The sequence below is a fragment of the Leguminivora glycinivorella genome, chromosome 12, assembly GCF_023078275.1.
Source record: "Leguminivora glycinivorella isolate SPB_JAAS2020 chromosome 12, LegGlyc_1.1, whole genome shotgun sequence".
Lineage (NCBI taxonomy): Eukaryota > Metazoa > Arthropoda > Insecta > Lepidoptera > Tortricidae > Leguminivora > Leguminivora glycinivorella.
Window position 1 is genome coordinate 11,037,902 of NC_062982.1, and position 15,464 is coordinate 11,053,365.

The window sequence follows — 15,464 nt, forward strand, 5'->3', positions numbered from 1 at the left end:
TGGTATTTACCTATTCAATTTTTTTGATGACAGGGCATCGTCCGTCCTGTGGCGCCCTCATTAGGCAAATCAAACATGGCATTTTGGCCCTTTGGTAGGCAACATATTGGTGTACATTCAAAGAGCGTTCTCCAACTAGCAAGCAAGTAGGGCTGCCAAATTGCGAAATTTCATAAATCTATTTGCCAAAACAAAACAATTATGGAAGGCTTATTTCTACTTTGATCTAAGAAACCGAATTACTACCGAGAACACTATTCATTTCCAAACTTCAGCAAATCAGCTGAAACGAAATGTTCCCCAATGAACCCAATTAAAACAATGCTTATATAGACAAGTACCATACTAATACGATCTGCCAGTGTAAAAATATTGACGACGACAATGAAAGACACTGAAAGATTTGCTAATTCAAAACATGTCCAAGTTCGCCGAGCTCAGTGACTCTACCATGCGTTTGACGTTGTAGAATACCTAGTATATACTTGATAGCGTACCTATTAAGTAATATTACATGATAGTGTAAACGGACATTTTCAGAATTTGGGTCCCCCCAATTAGCAAAAGTTGTTAACAAAAATTAACTCGCTGTCAGTTTTGTGACGAAAATTAAGCATAAAATCTGTAAAAAAAATTGCTTTTTCCACATTCTGAATGTAGATTATCGCTTTTTAAAGTTTATGTAATTAACATAAAAACAATATTTTCATTGAAATTTCATTCTTAATTATCGTCACAAAACTGAAAGTGAGTTAATTTTTGTTAACAACTTGCCCTAATTGAGGGGTCCCAAATTCTGAAAATGCCCAAACAAAGTAGGGTACATTGGGATAATTTCGAAGCACAGAAACGTTCGGGATATTTCGAAGGTGGAATCTTGATATGATGCAAATAATGGTGATTTTTATGTGACTTTCGAATAGACGACTTCCGAAATTATCGCTATGCACCCTATGTAATTTTTGATTCCAGTAAGTAACTGTTTGGGGGCGCTGTTCAGACTCACCATGCAATGAATGACATTTTCCGTGACGTTTACTTGCTTTACATAGATACTCATATATGGCAGAGGCTGAATAAAAGAGGGTAAGTATTTGTACAAATTAAGTAAGTATTGTATAAATTAAGTGTGAATAAAGTTTTGATCTTGAGCCTAGAATTAGTCCCAAGATCGCCCTCCAAAATCTGCATACCACATGCTATGCACGCAGCAGTGCATATAATTCTTGGAAGCATTATCCAGTAGCCGGCCCGCCGCTTCCGCCCCGCACAGACCCTCCTTGTGCTCTCCTATCTTATCACTCTCATTTTTCGCGACCCGCTAATGAGGGCAGGCTATCGCGGAATGTGCAGTCTTCGGGACTTCAGGGTGATTTGTCTTATTGATGTGTAGCCGGTGATAATGATGGATGGATGCTTTGTTTTTTGCTTGGAAAATTACACGGTTGTCTGACCTTTGACAATCTGAAAAGATATCGGAGTTCGAAAATTGTCTTTCTGTTTCTTTTTACAGATATTTATTTTCGAAATGTAAAATTCTGGTTATGCATCAAGCATAGCCATGATACTAATCGTTTTCGCCGTAGCGAACTACTTAAATGGAAGATTTATAGAGAGATTAGGGGAAGAGGGGGTGTATTCGTACACTTTTTGTTTTTAACCCTTATAAATTAAAAACTAACATATGAATTAAAATTAAAGAAAAGTTATAGCCGATTTTCCTGTCTAGTTGATACCCTGTTCATTAATTAGGCTGTTATTTTTACATTGTTCTAAGAAACTCTATTACTACCGACTCTACCGAGAACACCATTAATTGCTGAATTTCATCAAATCGGCTGAAACTAAATGTTCCCTAACGATGATAAATTTCCCATATTTGGCGCTTCAAACAAAAACAGGCGTCAAAAAAAGAGGTTGTTATGAATCGGTAATGGAGCATCGAGGACTGCAGAATGAAGATTGAGTGCAAATGGGGCGCGCGGCGCGTGCGCAAGGGGGTCGCGTTACAGCCAGAACTGACGGACACCGATACTTTAGGCTCCATTCGGCTTGTTTTTGTGGTGGCTCCTGACATGACAGTAAGGCTTGTCAAATGACGATGTTATTGGCAGAGACAGTTTCTGTGTTCCCAGTCGATATTAGCCTATCAGGTAATTGCAACAGTTATTGCGATTTACTAACAAGCTGATAGTGTCGCAAACAGGTCTGCTGTGAACCCTTTAACAGCTTAACGGAATCCCCACTAACTCAAATTCTAAACAAAGCAGAGCTTACTAATGGACGGGTGAGACAAAGCTTTAATGGCTAAACTCATATATTCTGCTAGTACTTTTCTGAACATTAATAAATGTTGGCTGCAATGGCCTATTTTCATTTAATTTTATAATCGTAGCTGAAACATTGTCATGCAAACTCCTTAATTACGAGTAGGTACTTAGGTAGAGTAGCATAGGTAGTACTTAGGTAGCGCGATAGAACAGAACGATCTGACTCTATTATACGTATTTTTGTTTGTGCAATAGGAGGCAAACGAGCAGGCAGATCGCCTGAAGGTAAGCGATCACTGCCGCCCATGGACACCCGAAACACCAGGGTGCGTAGCCGAATGCACAAACGCTCACGAAACGAAACGCTCGTAGATATCTATCTCTATCGCTCTTGCGTATTGGCGCGACAGAGCCAGACTACCTTTCGCGGCGTTTCGTTTTCGTTTCGCGTCGCAGAAATGCCATTTGGCTACGGCAGCACCAGAGTTGTTGGAGGTGCGTTGCCGGCCTTTAAGATGGGCGTACGCTCTATTCTTTCTTAGGTTCCTCTATTCTTTCTTAGACCTCAGATAGATGAAGATAGTAAAGATACCTCTTTGACGGTTGTCGATAAGCTCGATTTCATATTTCAACTATTTGTTATAGAAAAATCACCATATTCAGTAAAACTGAGAAGAACATTCTAGGCAAAATCTTTTGATTGTAAATGGTACATTGACTCCCATAAGCTTAAGGCGAGAAGTCGATAAGCAGAATGGGCCAGCTCTGTCGGGTTTTTGTGGCCCGACATGAGGTACGTATTAATTACTTAGGCGGGCGGCTGCATGCTCAATTTTACGCTTTAATTTGTCCCAGTTTTTTTGTGTTTGTGTAATACAATCCAATGGTGTGTTGCTGTCATCAAAGCAAACCTTATATTTTTCATGTGCCTGGCAGTAGAGGTGATTTACTGATAGTTTGAAGTCTTTGTAAAAGTGAACAACACAGACTTCAAACTATCAGTAAATCACCTCTACACACACTTATCCTCCTCAAACGTACAAACAATTATTCAGTGACTTCAATAAGTAATTATGTTTAATTTGAAAACCAGCGCTTGGTAGGTATATGTATATCTGGCATCAAGCTGAGATGGGCACCCATTGCCTAAGCCTACCATAAAATATATAATTGTAAATATAGTTTAAGATGTAGTTAATGTTAGTTTTAGGCTAGGTCCATGGTTTTAGGTTTTTTATTTTTTTTATTTCTTATTGTTTGCTACATTGTTTAATTTCATCTTTTTTGTTTGTAATTTTTTTTCTCATGTGTTTTTGTTTTGGTAGTTATGGCAATAAAAATATTTTTATTTTTTATTATTTTTAATTTTTTTAATCAATATACAGCGTGTGGATTCCATACGGGCGAATAATTTATCCAGTTATAGTATCTGATCATACGAATCGTACCTATATGATAATAATTTTGTTAAAAAGTGTTAGATATTAATTAAGAATAATTATTTTTTGAAATCTGGCCCAGCAGCAATATACACCATCCAATTAATTTCACATGACATAAACGTCATGTCGTAATGACGTTTAGGTAGGTACGCTAATTGATGTGGACATAATACATTGCGTGCTGAATTTTTATGTACTTATGAAAAAAAAATATCTCATCTATTAAAAAAAAACATGTAGTTAGGCTCCTCAGGTCCGATACTAATCGTCATTAAGATATTCGCCCGTATGGAATACACACGCTGTATACGTTGCGTCCAAAATCTTGAAGATCATTCATAATACAATTATAATATGGTCATTATTTGGTCAAAATCTTTGGCCGCCGAAAATATTGATGTGAAGTTGTTAGATTACCAATGACACATTACGATTTCTGCTCCGGAAAAGCAAGGATCAAAGGATTCCAGACTCAAGCTCAAGTGCCTACAACACCAGCGACAGTTTGTGTGAACACAGAGCACTTATTCCCATGACTCACCAAGCATATCGCTTGAGGATTCCAGTCAAACTGTGACCTCCGATTATATGTAAGCTGTTACGAATTTCAAAGTCAAGTTATAGCAGCCACGAGATGTTAAGATGAGGTTTACATCCAACCAATATTCAGCAGATAGTGGTAAGATGACACCGCCGCGTCTGGTAAGCATCGGCGAATCAAAACGTACGATCGAACATGTGTGAAGCAACCCGGCCGGAACCCTAGCTGCGTTACAATACAATCACGTCCGCGCGGTTTTGATTTGTTCTTGAAGTGTTAAAATGCAAATAATACTTTAATTTTATAGGTATACTAGCATTTGCTCGCGGCTTCGCTCGCGTTAAATTCGAAAATTGAGGAATACCCCATACAAACTTCCAACCCCATTTTTGGGAAGTGGGGGGTTAGAAAGAGACAAAAAGTGATGTCACTCTCCATCCCTTTAACTACCTCCACTTAAAAATCAATCCGTCGCTCCGTTTTGCCGTGAAAGACGGACAAACAAACAGACACGTACACTTTCCCATTTATAATATTAGTATGGGATATATATGACTATGATGGTATCATCATCATAATTATCATGGTGTTGGACTATTGACAAAATTTAACTTCGCTAATTTCGTCGTCCGCGCATTTGCGTCGCGAAGCTCCGTCGTAAGAGGGTCGGTCTAATGTTCGCAGGCACATCGCTGGTGTCCGGGTTTCGAATTCCCGGCCAGAAATAAAGTTTCTGTTTTTTTTGTATTTATAAGAATCTTTTTTATCTAAAGACGTGATATAATAAAATAGAACCGAGCAAAGCTCTGTCGCCCAGGTACTATCTACATTATGCTCCGTAATAATAGCTAATAGACAATACACACATACACAATCGCGCGCATACACACACACACAAATCGGTTATGACATTTTGCTGAGACACCAGAGTTATCCGTGACCACTGACCAATAACAGTGATATCGACGTCTATCGTATCTTAGAAACATATTTTAGTATACTTGGGTACCTCTTATGGTATTGGCCGAACTTTGCAGGTGTAGGAAACGTAGAAAGTAGGTAATGGCTCTTATTTGCGCGAAACAAAATCATCTTGGTGACTGACCATTTGTGAAGGCCTTCGCTTCAGTTACTTGGTATTGTTGCCTGTTGGAGATCTTCCTCGCCGGCGCAGGTGTGCACCGGAGAACAACATTCATAACTCGCAACAAATGTTCTTCTTTTCGTGTCGAGGTTTTGCATACAATACAGGGATACATGGAAGGAGCCTTCCTCCCATAAAACGCACTCAGCCTTTACGATTCATACATAACATATATAGCGTCCCTGGGCAAAGTCCGGTATTTATTATATTTACCGAGCGGTTAATCCTTTCACTTCACCACGATGGTTTTACCAAATTAATCAACAACCGTTGACATTACGTAAAAAAAGAAAAAGAGCTTTTTTACGATTAAAAAAGTATGAGAAAGCATTTGGAAAGCATTCTGATCCGTTAATGTACTTAAAAAAGGCGAAGAATACAAATTTTCTATTAAGACGATAAACAGTAACGCCACAACCTACTAAGAAGATACTACGTATAGTAACGCTCACATTTTGTTCATTTACCGCTTTTTTCCTGTAACAAAAACGGCTTGACAGACTATATGAAAAATGCCCCGGTTATTTTTTTATTATTTGTCCGTCATATTGGTACATTGAATATTAATATGATTCATCTGGCGTTTCTATTATTATCTGTGCTGTTTTTATAAGTTGCCCTAATAAAAAAAAAGAAAAAATAATTTATCATCTGGTAACATCGTTGAAGTGCTGTCAAGCGTACTGTCAAGTGAATTGTGATTGTCAAATGAAATAAAGATTCAGTAATTCAGTCTTCGTGATGATTCGTTTTTCATTGAAGCTGATGGGGTAAATATTATCCTGGAATGATAACAAGTCGCCAAAGATAAGTTCTGCAATAAAGTATTAATGGCCAAACTACCGAATGGCTGGCTTCAGCTGGTAAGTGATTGCGCAGTGTTGTTAACAATAATATATTTTTTGATGGAGTTAGTAATTGTTTATATGCATGTATTGTCTTCCCTGGCAGCAGTAATTGGGTGAAATTGATCAATTGACTGCCCATTGTGCTCAATATGTATAGCTCGGCAGCCTCTCGTTTTAGATCATGTTACGATGGCACTTTATATTTTTGATGTGTATTTTAGACCATTGTGAAATTCTAACGTTAGAAACACTCAAATCGGTCACCGGGTTTATGAGCCATTATATACATTTAATAGTGACACATACCTCGATAAAGCTTACTCATTATTTCTCTTTACTGAGTGTTTCTAAATACCTAAGTATGACCAATAATAAGTCAAGTTATTGCATATAAACAGTATTCAATAAATTACTGCACTCCATGAGATATTGTTCATTCCAGGTACCTTTCTGAAGGCTTCCAAGTTATAATCGAGAAGTCAAAGGAAGCAAAATGCTCTTTACAAGATGTACAGTTGCGTTTCTTGTGCCCTGATGATCTAGAAGAAGTGAGTACTATTGCATTGCTATATACATTTACATTTTAGTAGAAGTGAATCATTTATGTTATGAAAGCTTAAAAATGTTTCAACAAACTTATATTTTATACTATAACCAAAGTTGCCATATACCTCTACTTTTTTTTTTGTAGGTGCGGAGTTTGTGCAGAGAATGGTTCCCCATAGAGTACCCCCAGTCATGGTACGAAGACATCACTTCATCAGAGAGGTTCTTTGCTCTGGCAGCAGTATACAAATCACAAATAATTGGCCTCATAGTAGCAGAAATTAAACCATATTTGAAGCTAAATGCTGAAGATAGAGGAATATTATCAAGATGGTTTGCCTCTAAGGACACACTTGTTGCATATATTTTATCTTTAGGTGAGTTTTATTTATATCTGGGAATTTAATATATTAAAAACGAAATTAAATGAAATATTGCCATCCAGCGGGGAAATGTGGCCAGCATTATGGGCATTCTTCCGCAGGGATCGGATTTGGGAGATTTTATTTGATAGTTTAGTTTATAAGGGAAATTTTAGATATTAAAACTGATTTATGTGTGATTGTATTTAATGTGTGTAATTGCTCTTGTATATTTAATATTATATCAAAAAAAACTAAAATATGAAAAAAATGTTCTGGTAGATATTGAATACCTTTCCTAATTTATTGATGTATGTATATTATCATATATTTTTCTTCTAAATTTGTACTTATTGCTTTCTTATTTTGTATTTTATTGTTTAGTTGCACAGTGCCTTTGTTTTTAGTGTTATGATGTGTAATTTATTTCAATAAATAAATAAATTATCTCATATATTGACTAAGGTCTGATAGAAATAGTAGATACTATTAAATAAATCATCAACAGCATTCTAGAGTCATACAAAGCTTAGTTGACAGTGTTTCACAGCCAGACGGAAATTTATTAAGGATAACTATTATGTCAATGATCTGCTAATATGTAAGTAGTTTATCAATAGACACTTTGTTTATTCTTTTGTCTATGTGTCACAGGGGTGGTCCGCTCGTACCGGCGCTCCGGCGTGGCCACGCTGCTGCTGGACGTGTTGCTGAGCCACCTGGCGGGCGCCGCGCCGCAGCCGCCGCACGACCACCGCGTCAAGGCCATCTTCCTGCACGTACTCACCACTAACACTGAGGCTATACACTTCTATGAACAAAAGAGGTAAGTACCTAGAGGTAAAGAGGGTAGATCGCGCGCTGTTTTCTGTGATCATGCTGCATGCAACTGTGTCGACATATCGGGAGTTCGACAATAATCAAAAAGGACCTATTGATAACGCCCCGCAGCTCAAACTCCGGAGAATCGGGCTGAAGTAACACATCAAATGGGCACCATCCCACCTGGATCTGGCTTTGCACTTGCTAACCCTGCTCTGCATCATCAGGTGTTGATTTGTAACTGAGAATTGCTTTTTGGGTTGAAGGTTGACCGCTTGCTGCTCTAAAAAGTGTCTTGAATTATCATGCACCATTGTGAATAATAAGGCATACCCATTACACACAATATCCTTGCTCTTTGATCTGTACCACCTTGCCCCCTGTGACATAGTGTGAACAGTTAATTATTTTTCTGAGATAATAGATTACTGCATAAACACTATTGCAGTCTTTTATTTTAGGCTAGGTTGGGTGTTCTTATGAATTGTTTGGCTTCTGATTTCCTCATTTCTAACCTAAATGTTATATTCCTAGCCTAAACAAGTTAATGTAAAGAAATACCAGAAAATTGGTATTCCTATTCAGCATTGTTATAATATTTTTTTATACAAGAGCAAGGCAAATACACATATGGCCCTCCTCATTGTTAGCAGTCACCGTACGTAGCCTACAATTCCATATATGCGCGTTTTATTTATATCCTTGAAGTAAGATCGAGTTTTCCTGGAATTAAAATTGCAATGAAAATGTATCGTTACTACATTTCTCGTTGAAAACAGTAAACATCTAAAAATAGTAAAAATATTATTTCCACTTTGCGTATAATTCATGACACGTCACACTTTCGTGGCTTCCACAGACCGCGCCGCGCCTCGTAACGAGACGTGAATCATGCGAAGGTAGATAATTGGAGAGGTTATCCGAGTTCAAATTAATTCTCGAATCGTATTTAACTATAACTAACCTAGACACCGTGATATATTAATGTTTCAGACCTGTTCTTAACCTTGTAAGTAGTAACACTGAACGTGGACTGAACCTTCCATAGGTATCCTTTTCCTCCATCTGCAATAAGGACGAATTTATCTTAGAATTTCAAATGAATACGACCCTGTTGCACTGGAAGCGTGAACCCTTTAAGCCTTTAGACATTGAACGCTGTACAATTTACGTACATACATTAAATTTCAATCTAATTTCTTATGGCATTTTAAAGTAGTGTTTTTCTTTAATTGTTTTCTCCAACTAACGAAATTCATCTCAATTCGTTATAAACAACGATATTCAAATTAAAACTATTTTTTTTAAATATTAATTCAAACTAAATATCCCTTACTATTTTGATTAGAATAGTAATAACTAAAACCTTATCTTTTAGCCTTAAGGTTTAGTTAATAGTACATTACGATACAAGTGCGTAAAAAAGGAAGTTCGAAACGAGTGGCGATAAATTAAAACACGACCGAAGGGAGTGTTTTAAATCGACACGAGTTACGAATTTCCTTTTCGCACGTGTATCGTACGACGTTTTTCAGTACAGATGAGCCTTCGAAGTTTCGACCTGGCATATAATGAACCACTTCTCGAACTAGTGCGTAAAAAAACGACCATCTGTACTGAAAAAACAGTTAACTATGTCATCTAATCTAGATGGGAAAAGTAGATTATTTTGTTATCACTAGCACTTAGAGACTTGTATATTCGAGTATTCTTTTTATCAGACTTTGATCTTATCACACAATTACTGAGTTGCACGTGCTAGTTATAGTTGTATAGGTAGGTACGTAATAACCTCCATAATTATATGCCACCAAATCTCTGCTAACCTGCCAGACTTTCAATATTCATCATCATCATCATACTGTAACTGCGTCTGAGCTTTCCTCTACTTCTTATGCTTCCTATCTGCCTCTCCAGAATAGTTTTAAAAAAGTGACCGTGATGTCTCAAAAGTCTATTTTCAATTGTTTTCTATGTTCAACATTAAAATATTGACAATTATACATAAGTATTACTTATTTCATTTGCTTAATGTTATAAAGAGTTAAGGAATTTTAAGATAACTTAGTCCTGCCGATCGTGTAAGTAGCTTTTAACTACCCTTAAAATTTGATTTGTCTACTTTATACCTGTGTTCTCAGATTTAATTGATGAAAATATAAAAATAATTTCGTTGATGCATATGCAATTTTTTTATATTCGCTAGTGTTGTTAATGAAAATTGATATGGATCGAGATTATTATTGTCATGTTACTTAAAAAATACATAAAATTCATAATTTGATATGCATCAATACAATTATAATCACTTTCCTATACACCGTTTTCTAACGTTTCAGATTCCGTCTGCACTCGTTCCTCCCCTACTACTACTCGATCCAGGGGCGCAACAAGGATGGGTTCACATACGTGTACTACGTGAACGGCGGGCACGCACCCTGGGGCATCTACGACTACGTGAAATACGTGGCGCGCGCGGCGTGGCGCGGCGGCGGCCTGTACCCCTGGCTGTGGGGCAAGCTCCAGGCCGCGCTCACTATCGCGTGGCACAGGTAGTTCAACTACGGTCTAGCTAAAAAGAATAAAAATTAAAAAGTGGCAACATCATAGTCGTCTCTTTCAAATCAATGTGTGAGGAAACGGGACGACACTACGATGTTGCCACTTTTTAAGTTCTACTCTTTTGCTAAGCTGTATGCATGGATGTGGTTTTATCATTTATCGCTGTGAATAAAATGAACTTCAAAAAGTAAAGTTGATTTTCGATTGCGGCCTGCGTCGAGCCTAACATGATAGGTCGGCAACATTTGAATTTACATACAAAGAAACGGTCTACGTTCGTATCCTTGGGGCGTAGCACACTTGTGGGATAAACATTATCGCATCGGTGCTTCCTTATCGCCCTTACAATTTCGCGAAAAGGACGGTCTGATGTAAATGCGTGTAGTTTGGTTATGACATTATGAAAGTGTCATCTTATTCATACGATAAGTGATAAAAATATGATAAAGGCTGCCTGGATTGTGTTTGTTGAGAGATGGGATGATATTGTTCTGTTCGCTTTATGTATACATATATAGGATTTTAAGAGGAACATTAATTGGGTTGTACTGTGTATAACCCCGTCGGTATATTTACGGGAAGACCTAAATGTGATTTCATATTGGTGATATATTTCATTGGATTCATTTTGGACGATACCAGTGTTACAATTCAGTGAATACATATATCGTAAACATAATATTATAATTTATAAGGGACTGGCTGTGTGAAAACATTACATGGAAGTATTTATACAGTCTTTCATACATATTCAGTCTAATACGTACCTATTCATACACTTCTTCATCATAATCCATTGAATGTGGTTTTGATTGACGATAAAAATGTTTTTGAAGAATTAAGTACACAGTAACAAAGTGACAAAAGTGATACTAACTGAATTACATCATTTGTATTCTTATGAAGTTCTTTGAAATTTCGAAGGCTAGTCGCTAGTCTTTCTTGTGGCATCCAACAACATAACAAGACACCCTTTCATAATAACTCGCGAATTAGGTAGTTGATCTAACAGCGTCGAACGACTGTAAGGGCGGTTATACAGACTGGCGTTTTAATATTTTTGTGTGCATATAAACTAAATGTAGCTCTAAACTAAACAAAGCGCGCGTGTAAGCGCATGTCGCAGATACGACGTAACACACGCACAGACGTCAGTCTGCAGTCGCCCTAACGACCTAACGTTTCCTTACAGACCTGCCGCGAGAAAAACACCATTAGTGATAACGCCATAAAGTTGCCTGTCGTGTCTACTGACTCCTAACATATTAACGCTGTGCGACCGGCCGTATAATTTTCGAACGTTCGTTGTTATAAATAGTTACTTAGATACATAGTATTTGTTATCTACATACTTTTAAAAATTAAATGTGTGTTTCACTGAGTTAGTTTTGACTTGCAACACGCTTTTGATGCACTACTTTTATACAGATAGCAGAAGAATTCGCTGAGCAGGATATGTGATCAATATATTTTCGCAGTCATTGTCATCAATATGAACGAAATCGTGTGTAGGTAGATTGTTTCGACCTATTCGCCAGCTTGGTATATTCCATTTCAAATACGAAGACCCGATAACTATAACTTCAAACTTAACAAAAGGGCTAATTATGTTTTCCTTTTATTATCTAATTAGAAGCACTTCAAACGGGCACGCGTTGGTGCAAACTGCATACAACTAAAGCGAAAATGCGTGTAAAAGAAATACCAACAGAAAAAGGATCTGGCCAGGTATCTTTTGTTTTCTCTAAAACTATTTTTAAATGCTATCGGGCCTTTGTATTTGAAATGGAGTATAATCATTGAGTTCATTGATGATGATCATATACCTACACATGAATATTTAAGATGAAACTCATTGAATGGAAATGATTTCCGCTAACAATGAAATTAAACGCAATTCTAATTTTAGTAATCGGACAAGGAAAATATTACAAGGTTTTGTTTATAAATTACCTCTTGAGTCACTTTGCACGCTTACCGATATCTATTGTATGTAGTAAATAAATGGTAAATAGGTATAGGAATGTCATAAATGAATTAAACAAGGCATTTATTTAAATAGGATCGTCAATGTCCATTCAACACATCTTGAAATCTTGACATGTTGTAGAGCAATAAGACTCGTGTATAAAATAAATCAGTATAGATACTCTAATAAGAAGTTAACGCAGACTATTTTAGAGATTATACCTACATGCCTTCTTCGTGTTTGTCTAAACATCAAATGTATAATACTTTCAGGCGGTTTAGCATAATTATCGTTCGCGCACGCGACTCCACATTTGAGGTCGCGCTAGATGTATGGACTCGCGCGCGAGAAGGCAAGTTGTGCTGGACCACCTGATGATCCGAGTGTGCGCATATATATTTTCGTTTTTCAATTATTTATTTAATTCATGCAAATATTTTATATATTGTGTTTTGTGCGATCGCATAATCATTATTTCGGAGTTAATTCAGTTTTCTTATTGTAATCAATTTTTATTTTGTGTTGCATACTTATTTCTATTTATGTCGCGGGTTCGAACCCCGGCTCGCACCAATGAGTTTTTCAGAATTTATGTGCGAAATGTCATTTGATATTTGCCAGTCGCTTTTCTGTGAAGGAAAACATCGTGAGGAAACCGGACTCCAATAAGGTCTAATTTACCCTTCGGGTTGGAAGGTCAGATGGCAGTCGCTTTCGTAAAAACTAGTGCCTACGCCAAATCTTGGGATTAGTTGTCAAAGCGGACCATAAGCCCCCGCGAGCCGTGGTAAATGCCGGGATAACGCAAGGAGGATGATGATGACTTTTTTCTATTGAAATACTCCTAATTTTGCTAGTAGCGCAAGAATAACCTTGTAAGTTGTAACATATTTATTATGTGCTACTAGTTACGTTTCAAACCGGTTCAATATAACCTAATCTGCAACGAAGTATGATTTTAATAAAATAATACTCAAAAATTGTCAATACTCGTATATCAAACCAACAAGGCTTGTGTTGAGTCATTAGCATTACCATTTTTAAGATCTTTTGTACACATAAAGCAATGATTAAATTAATATTGAATTCTGAAAGTAAGTAAATAAAAAATACTCATACGACCTAAAATTTCTATAAGTACAAGTATACGCCATTGACATCTACCAAGAACTTAATTTGAGTAATTTCTTTGTTCCCCTACTGCATGTGTTTTCGTATAAATTAAAAACTTGTAGTAAATATTATGTATTACGTTTCCAGGAACGCCTACAGATTTTAGTGGCGCGTCGCGATCCCGCAACCCAGTGCGATCGATTATTTAATATTTAAAAGTATTTATGAATGTATTATTATTTTATATTATTTGACTTATATTTACATCATAGAAATCGACAAAGATAAATGTGATAAATGTTAGTTTTTACATTGAGATGGAGTTCATTATTTTCTTGAGATATTTTGGCAGGAGTTTGTGAGATTACCTACAGTCGTGTTGGCCGAGAAATGTAAGATACAAGACGAAGAAGGCATTGGAAATTTGCTGAAATATAAAGTTGTGTGTGCCATGGATAACTGCCAAGACATTTAAAGTAAGGAGCCTGTGTGTTCAGCGTAGGAATTGTGAATAAACTAAGAGATATTCAATTAAAACCAGGAACTACTTTAGTACGGTCTTCTTAAGGGTATTCGGCAATAAAATATACTCATTTTTACTACATATTTACCTATAACTATGAGATAACTATAACAGAGGGTGATTTTATTTTGCGTATGAATCAGTATATCTTTTGTTAACTTTCGGATCCTGCTGAATACGAACACCAACAACATTTAAGGTATTTAAAAAATGTAGTTGTCCTATAATGATAGACTTCTACTAAAAAAATATCCATCTTTTTGGGTTGTGAATACCACGTTGTTCACTATACAGCGACAAACTCCTTGACATGCATTCTTTGTTAGGAAACAAAGTAGGTACATTAATAAAGTAAGTAGTTTAAGTCTTATTCTTTACATCCACAAAATATCATATATTTTAATTTAATTTAAACAACTTTGCTAAATTAAGTGGACACATTGTATTACAATTGTTATCTACTGAAAGAATTATTTTTGAACTCTTTGCAGAATTGTTCAGTTGTCATGGTTTTGTAGAACTCTATGGAAACACCATATCAGGCACTAATATGTTTTGTGCACTTCCCCAGGGTAGGCTTATTATTGTTACTCATTGTGAACCAAAGTATTTTAATTTACATGATTTTGTTACTTGCTGTCGATGTGTTTCTAATTATTATTGATTAAATTATTGTTAAATGTTTATTATGGAAACAAGTATTATTTGGACCACAACTCGTTTAGTTAGTATTGAATAGGATGATTTTGTATGTATTTTTATCTATTGCATCATGCCGTACGAGGCCAATGAGTAGAGTTGAAAACATTTTCTTTATGTGTTACCTGTTTATCTGGGCAACCTTGACATATACAAGAATTAAGAGTTTAATTAAATAAAGACCACGAATAACTTCTATACAACGCCCCAAGAATCGTCAATTACTAATAAAACTGCTATATAGGAACTTATAATTACCTACTAAAACCTTTGCGTTTTAGATAAATTTTACATTTAAGAGGATACGGTAGCGAAAATGATAAAATGGAAAGGAGCCCCCCTTTCAATTTGGGAATTTTAGTTAAAAATACAAGTGTTATTAACTAGATTTATCGAAAAAAAATTGTCCATTAAGAACAACTCAGTCAAAAGATATATCAAAAAAATCTTTAAAATCGAGGTTCCGCTCGCGACTCTTTCCTCCTTTAAAACTTAATCAATTGGAACGAAATTTGAGAATCTGAATAACATTGAAATAATCTATGTCGGACCGTTTAGCTTTTTTGGTTAATTGTTACCAATCTTGAGTATCACACCTTTTTTTGCGCAACAATGAAAAAGGC

The 15,464-nt window shown here is 36.3% G+C and overlaps 1 protein-coding gene across 2 annotated transcripts; it reads left to right on the forward strand.

Annotated features, from left to right (window-relative positions):
• The first annotated feature begins 6,094 nt into the window (after positions 1 to 6,094).
• LOC125231730 (N-alpha-acetyltransferase 60) lies at positions 6,095 to 15,248 on the forward strand. 2 transcript variants are annotated; one of them, XM_048137289.1, is made up of 6 exons: positions 6,095 to 6,260; positions 6,688 to 6,793; positions 6,937 to 7,168; positions 7,808 to 7,979; positions 10,315 to 10,527; positions 13,767 to 15,248. In XM_048137289.1, exons 1-6 carry the CDS (start codon positions 6,244 to 6,246, stop codon positions 13,783 to 13,785), a joined length of 759 nt encoding a protein of 252 aa, XP_047993246.1. In that variant the 5' UTR covers positions 6,095 to 6,243; the 3' UTR covers positions 13,786 to 15,248. The 2 variants fall into 2 exon arrangements, with proteins under 2 accessions (XP_047993246.1, XP_047993245.1); XM_048137288.1 differs by lacking the exon at positions 13,767 to 15,248 and adding an exon at positions 11,730 to 13,131.
• The last annotated feature ends 216 nt before the right edge of the window (positions 15,249 to 15,464 follow it).